At 42.0% G+C, this 7,500-nt stretch overlaps 1 protein-coding gene across 5 annotated transcripts in view; it reads right to left on the bottom strand.

The window, feature by feature from the left end:
- LOC307245392 (transcription factor COE3-like) overlaps positions 1 to 7,500 on the bottom strand; it is a gene marked incomplete at both ends in the record, with an annotated part of 34,786 nt that overhangs the window by 16,701 nt on the left and 10,585 nt on the right. For all 5 annotated transcript variants that reach the window (XM_080020953.1, XM_080020955.1, XM_080020954.1 and 2 more), the window contains one exon: positions 1,281 to 1,362. In XM_080020953.1, the coding sequence (XP_079877079.1) occupies positions 1,281 to 1,362 (82 nt within the window). The remainder of the gene's footprint in view (positions 1 to 1,280; positions 1,363 to 7,500) is intronic.

Below are 7,500 nucleotides of genomic sequence, written 5' to 3'. Positions count from 1 at the left end.
TCTTCCCTTCACCTGCACTGAAATCTTTAACACAAAAAGAAGTGGATTCCACCGCCACCGGGTCTGGGGACCCTCAGGAGCCCTTCCAGAGATCCCAAGGGACCCCCAGTAAAATGATGCATAGTTGAACTTCACCGCTATTTCAGGACGTTGGCACCGTTAGAGAACGTCCAGACTGTTTGGATCCTAGTAACTAGCGTAGAGACATTGAATCATATTAACTAAATAAAAACCTGATCAGGATCAGGATCCAGAGAATGAAATACCTTCCAAACTACTGTACACCACAACATGTACAGTGGCAGTGGTCACTGTACACATTACATCTGATTATTATTCTTGACAAAGTGTCATTTATTTGATATTCAGATATTCATTTAGATATTCCGAGTGTTCGGAATAATGCTATTATCTAAAATGTGTATAATGTTATAATAATGTAATTATAATGTTATTAAACTCTTCCTGCTTACCAAACATTTTTATTGAGTTTCTGTCAACTTGTTTTAATCTTTTAATCTCCGTTTATTTACATGACATTAACTGGAATTATTTTCAGTAAACTGTCTGTCTATTTAATTAAATCGATAAAATATCAGCAAAGACACAGGAAGCGAGAGACAGACTGACCGACAGACAGACAGACAGACAGACAGACAGACAGACAGACAGACAGACAGACAGACGAGCTGCAGGTTATATGGAAAGTAAAGGTCAGGTGTTGAAATTCAGATTTTTGCTGTTGAATAGTAGAGAGTCCCTGGTGTCTGTCTGTCTGTCTGCCTGCCTGTCTACCTGCCTGCCTGCCTGTCTGTCTGCCTATCTGCCTCTTTGTCTGTTGGTAGTTCGCCTCACCATCTGAACTGTCAGTCTCTCTTTCTGTCTGTCTGCGGGGAGGGAGAGACAGTCTGTTTGTCGGCCAAGCAGACAAACAGGTATGTAGACTGAAAGTGAGACAGAAAAACAAGCAGACAGACAGAGACAGAGACGGTCTGGAGTGAGGGAGGAAAGAAAGACAGGTGGAGAAGAGGGATAGATCCCTCGTGACCTCTTTTAATACATCTGCAAAGCAATAAGGCTCGGCTGCACCGACGCAGTGCATTATGGGATACGAGGTCCTCCCAAGCCAACTGCTGCCCTTCAGGGAAATGCTAAGTTCCTGTGTGTATGTGTGTGTGTGTGTGTGTGTGTGTGTGTGTGTGTGTGTGTGTGTGTGTGTGTGTGTGTGTGTGTGTGTGTGTGTGTGTGTGTGTGTGTGTGTGTGTGTGTGTGTGTGTTACCTGAAACCTCCTCATGTCTCGAGGGTTCCCAGCGTTCTTCAGACAGTTCTGGTTACACTTGAGGAAGAACTTCAAGAAGAACCTGAGGATGGACGGACAGAAAGACAGAGAGACAGACAGTTGATAAACTGTTAGATTATTTATAAACATATATATATATATATATCTGTTTATAAAGGGGGTTTAACATTGAAGTAACTAAATTAGACTTTTTGGCGCTGCAGCGCTGAGTCATCACTCGGGGTCAGGGTCAACCTCACCTTCACCCTAAACCTGATCCTAATACATCCCTCTGCTCCCACCTCCACCCACCTAAATGAGCAAAAACACCAGGTCACATGATGTATGAATGACCTCATTTTGACCAATTCTAAATTCAAACACTACCCTTTAACCTAACCCTAAACATAACCTTAACAGCCACAGAACTCTTGCCTAAACCATCCACCATTTAAAATCGGTCTAAATGTAACTTCAAATTTTGATCCTGAATGTCTTACATTAAATTGAACTCCACCCAACCATAACATCAAATCATTCTGGCATGAATCCAACCACCTTTCAAATAAGGCCGGTAAGCCATATTATGTGTTTTATGTATGATATTTGACCCTGTTTTTATATCTGTATTGTACAGATGTTATGAGACTTCTAGTCAAACACATTTCGCCTTGTGGACAATAACTTTTTGGTTGTTTGATTGATTGACTGATTTTACCAAAATCGAACCACTCATTTGTAAGAGGCGGATGGACCAGCCCAAGTCCAGACTGCTCATGTCTCAGCTCAGACAAATGTGTTGTTCCTTTTTTTATTTCCCATCTCAGCCCTCAGGACTCCAAACAGACACAACCCAGAACGCCATGATCCCTATCTTAAACAGGCTACGACAGTTTGGAAATTCATGGACTTAGGAGGGCGTTGAACTAGAGTGAGGGCAACCAAACACAACCGAAACAACGGCAGGCCAGCCCGGACAGCCACAGAGGTTCCTTGAAAGCAAAGTGACTCCATAGAGAGTAGTGAGATCTCCTTAAACCGTACCATAACCAACTAACACCACTAACCACTAACTGACACCAAACGGTTGACACCTGAACTGCAGCTGCATGCCTGGATGTATCAAGGTCTGGACCTCTATCAGATGGGAGTCAGTGGATGAATCATATGGTACTTAGGGAAGCAGGGGGAAGAATACCAACGAGATGCAGGTTATGAACTAGATGATTCAATCAACTGTTATTGGAACAGTTTCTTTTAGTCCTGATAGAAAGGTAAGATAAGAGGTTATGAACTGGAATTAATCAAACCGGTACTTTTTTTTTTTACACAGAACTTCAGACTGTGAAGGAAGGATTTTCTTGGATTGGTAAGTATGAAGGTTAGTATAAAGTGAGTGGGTTCATCTAGAAAAGGTGTCAGGTATGTATAATGTTCAGTGGTAGGTTAAAGGCTTTAGATCAGAAATTCATCACTTTAAACTAATTTTCTCTGGTGCAGAAGAACTTATAGAACAAATATGTGGATAAATACCTCAGACAAAATCTTTATGTTGAAATTAAAGCCTCCTAAATTCAAATTTAAGACTATTCAATTACTTTTAAGGCCTGATATTTCATAAACGGAATTGACTCACTGAACTTTTCGCCGTCAGTTTCACACAGAAAGTTGTTTTCTCGTCTTGTTGACTCACATGGAAAACGGCGCAGTTTGAAAGAGGAGGAAGACGGCGAGTCTCACTTCCTCCTTCTGTCATCTTTCTATCTGACCATTCTACACCTCATTCCTCTCCTCCACTCTCCATGTTTTACAATATAGACCTGGCAAATATTTATCTAGCGACCAGACACACACACACACACACACACACACACACACACACACACTGATTGGCTCTAGGTTGAGATACATGTATTACACTGAGTAAATAGAGCTTTGTCTCACACACACACACACACACACACACACACACACACACACACACACACACACACACACACACACACACACACACACACACACACACACACACACACACACACACACACACTCAATCTCTCTACTATACATTCAATTATAAAAACACAAAAAGATTTTCACAAACACACACATTGATAAACACACACTGCTCTAAACTAGTTGCTGGTAGAACAGTGTGTTACTCTACAGGTCAGTCTCTATGTCTGCATGCTTGTCTGAAGATAACCCTCACACACACACACACACACACACACACACACACACACACACACACACACACACACACACACACACACACACACACACACACACACACACACACACACACACACACACACACACACACACCATTATCTGGTGTGTTGTAGCTGATGTGAATCAGTGTTATCTACACACAAACAGACACAAAGATCACAGGAGGCTATCTGTCCTCCTCCGTCCTCCTCCTCTCCACCTCTGTCCTCCTCCTCTCCTCTCCTCCGTCCTCCTCCTCTCTAAGTCATGTATGTTAAGTGTGATTTCATAGAGTTGTTAACTGGTTCATTTCGTCAGAAAAACATCGGTAAACAACTGGACGGAAGAGAAACTGAAAGAAACTGAAACTGACAAAATAAGAAGGTCAATGATGAGAAAAGAAAAGGAGTTTGAATAATTTTCTGTCACACTAAACGATATCTGTTTAGTGAAAATCTAACACTGCACATCACAGTTTACATGGATGTGTTTAAATGGCAATAAGCAGAACTGTGTGTGATTAATGACAGAGTCAATTAGCGGTGGCACTTAAATGATGAGCTCATATAAATAACAACAGTTTAGCATCTCAGCATTTTAGCTCAACTGTTTCAGGAGGAGTGATGAAGGTTGATAATTGGACAGTATTTAATTAACAAAACAATCACCAACAAAATGATAAACCAACGGTCTGTTCAGCACCAACAATCTAACAATCAATTAACCAATTACAGACATTAGCAGCATCAAATATTAGTCACTAAACGCCAGTAAACACCAGTCACCTGCCAACAAGAACCAACAAGAACTTGCCCTAATATTAAAAAATAAAAATCTCTTCCATCCCCTCCTCTCTCTCTCTCTCTCTCTCTCTCTCTCTCTCTCTCTCTCTCTCTCTCTCTCTCTCTCTCTCGTCTCACACCATTACTCTCTCACCCTCCTCCCTTACCTCCACCTCTGTCTTTTCAGACCCGTCACACTCTACTGACCTACATGTTTAATTCATGACCACACACACACGCACACACACGCATGCACAGATGCATGTGCACGCTAACACCGTGTTCATTGTTTCATGATTATAATGATGAATCCTTTGGGTTGACCTTTGAACTCGACTGTAATTGGAGAATAGAGGAGCTGTCATGTCCTTAGCATGTTGTCTCTGCGTGTCCTTAGCGTGTTTCTACATTCAACCCTGCTCCTCTGCGTGTTTCTGGGTGTCGCCACGTGACACTGAACAGACCACAGTCAAATGATGAACACTGAAGACTCACGTTATGAAAACAAACTAATAAACCTAAAAAAATTTAATATTACAGTTTATTAAATCTTCATATCGTTATCAATTAAACAATGAAATAATATCAAATAGAACAGTAAAGGAAGAGGAGAGGGAGGTAGAGTAGAGCTACTGTAGAGTAGAGGGAGGTAGAGTAAAGGTTTGAGGTTTGCAGTGAATCTGTTATTTTCCAGTTCAGGGATTTGATGTTCAATGTGATATCATCATGGATTCAACATCAGTTCCCTCTGTAATCTCCATTAAATCAACGTAAAAACAATCACCAAAATAATGCTGAGATAACATTTTTGACAACAGCCTAACCCCGTTATCGGCTGCCGTCTAAAGCAACTTGGGGACATTTAAAGATGGACTCCAGCATCGGGGTGGGCGATGGAGATGACCTCTGAGCCCTCACACTCTGCTCACCACGTGTGAAAACAGTCCATCAAAACCACCAAGTGTTTCTCAGACAGTAGAAGGTGACACAGGGGGCCTTAAGTTTTGCCAGTTAGCCTTTCCAGAAGTAGTTAACTGGTTAGCAACATCTAACCTGTTTAGATGCAGTTCCACTGGCAGTTTGCATATCTAGCTGCAGTTAGTCGATGTCCAGTCAGTGTCAGTAGTAGACACACCAGTCCAGCGTTGACCTGTGTTGCCTAGTTTCCTCTGTTTGTCTGTATGCAGGATATCTCAAAAGGCTCAGCACAGATTTGCTTCGCCTTGGTGGGAAGGTTGTTTATGGGCCAATGAAAAACTGATTGAGGGCAATGGGCGTCATAGTGTCATGGTGTTCTATGAATCCATTCAGAAGCTACCTGTACCTGAACCTTTTTGTGATAGACCAAGGCCATCGCCATGGCCCCTTTATCATGCTTATAACTAAATGTGTCAGTGCTTAGGACCAACATTTGTATTAACACATAATCCCAGGAGCTAGTCTGTCGAGCAGTGGGAGCCTGGCTGGCAGAGGTTAGCCTGCTCCTGCTTTTCAGGGTACATCAGATAGGTAACAGTGTTCTGGGGTGTAGAGCATCTTAGCGTGTGGTCCAACACCCTCAGCCAATGAACACAAACCGTTGCTCAGATTTACTGCTGATCAGCATTTACTGCCAGTGTGATCATCAAGCTAATTAACGGTCATGAAGTGTACACGTGCACACGCAGACACATACTCATCAAACTGAAATACTTACCGTTGAGCTGAAGAGACGGACAGATGGATGGATGGATGGGCAGACAGATGGATGTATGGACCACGGGAAGGATGGATTGATGGATGGAAATTATTAGGTGACACAGAGAGAAGAGAAATCTTTAAAATTCACCCACGGTTGCCAATGTGTGTGTGTGTGTGTGTGTGTGTGTGTGTGTGTGTGTGTGTGTGTGTGTGTGTGTGTGTGTGTCTGACACACACACCCACACACACACACACACACACACACACACACACACACACAGCAATGCAAAAAGAGACAGACAGACTAGGTATTTGGTGACATACAGGTGGGTTTTATGAATCTGTGTGTGTGTGTGTGTGTGTGTGTGTGTGTGTGTGTGTGTGTGTGTGTGTGTTTGTGTGTGTGTGTATGTGTGTGTGTGTGTGTGTGTGTGTGTGTGTGTATGAGTGTCTGATTGACAGCTGACATTAGGATGTTTAGACTCTTATCAGACTGCGTCCAAACACAGAAATGTCACTGACTGAATACACCACCTGTCTCACTGCTCTGCCTGTCTCACTGCACACCTTTCTCACTGCTCACCTGCTCACCACTTATGTCTTCACTATACACTTGTCTCACTGTCTGTCCCTACAAGCCACTCCCCCTCTCCGTGATTGACACTTGTCACTCCAAACATCATCCCTACATCACAACTCCTCTACTGTACACACACTTTGTTTGATATCAACCATGATAAGAGGAGAGGAGAGGAGAGGAAGAGAGGAAAGGAGAGTAAGAGAGGAAAGAAGGGGAGAGGAAGAGACAGGAGATGAGAGGGAAGAAGGGGAGAGGGAGAGAGAGGCGAGGAGAGGAAGAGAGGGAAGAAGGGGAGAGGAAGAGAGAGGAGAGGAAGAGACAGAAGAAGGGGAGAGGAAGAGAGAGGAGAGGAGAGGAAGAGAGGAAAGGAAGATAGGAAAAGAGAGGAGAGGAAGAGAGGAGAGGAGGGGAGGAAAGGAAGAGAGAAGTTTCAATCCAAGCACAATACCTTCCAATCCCATCCAATTCCAATACCTTGCCCAAGGGTAATATAATTATAATAATAATAATAATAATAATAATAATAATAATAATAATAATAATAATAATAATAATAATAATAATAATAATAATACAATTATTATGAATAATAATAATGCAATTATTATGAATAATAATAATAATAATAATAATAATAATAATAATAATAATAATAATAATAATAATCAGTGGTACCTCGACTTACGACTGTAATTCATTCTATAAGAACGGTCGTATGTTAAAACAGTCGTATGTCAAAGCAATTTTTCCCATATAAATTATGAAATCATGAGGGGTGAAAATAAACAAAATACACAGTAAATATGAAAAAAATATCAATAAGCCACGAACTACATGCACACACGATGTAGGTCGCCCGCTGACTGACTGCTGACTGACTGGTGACTGACTTCTGACTGACTGCTGACTGGCCGCCGACGCGCCAACTGCAAATTTCCACGGTCGTATCTTGGGGCAGTCGGTC

This window comes from Zeus faber, assembly GCF_960531495.2.
Source record: "Zeus faber genome assembly, chromosome: 20".
Lineage (NCBI taxonomy): Eukaryota > Metazoa > Chordata > Actinopteri > Zeiformes > Zeidae > Zeus > Zeus faber.
Note: the sequence above shows the minus strand (reverse complement) of the source record. Positions and strands in the feature narration are given on the sequence as shown.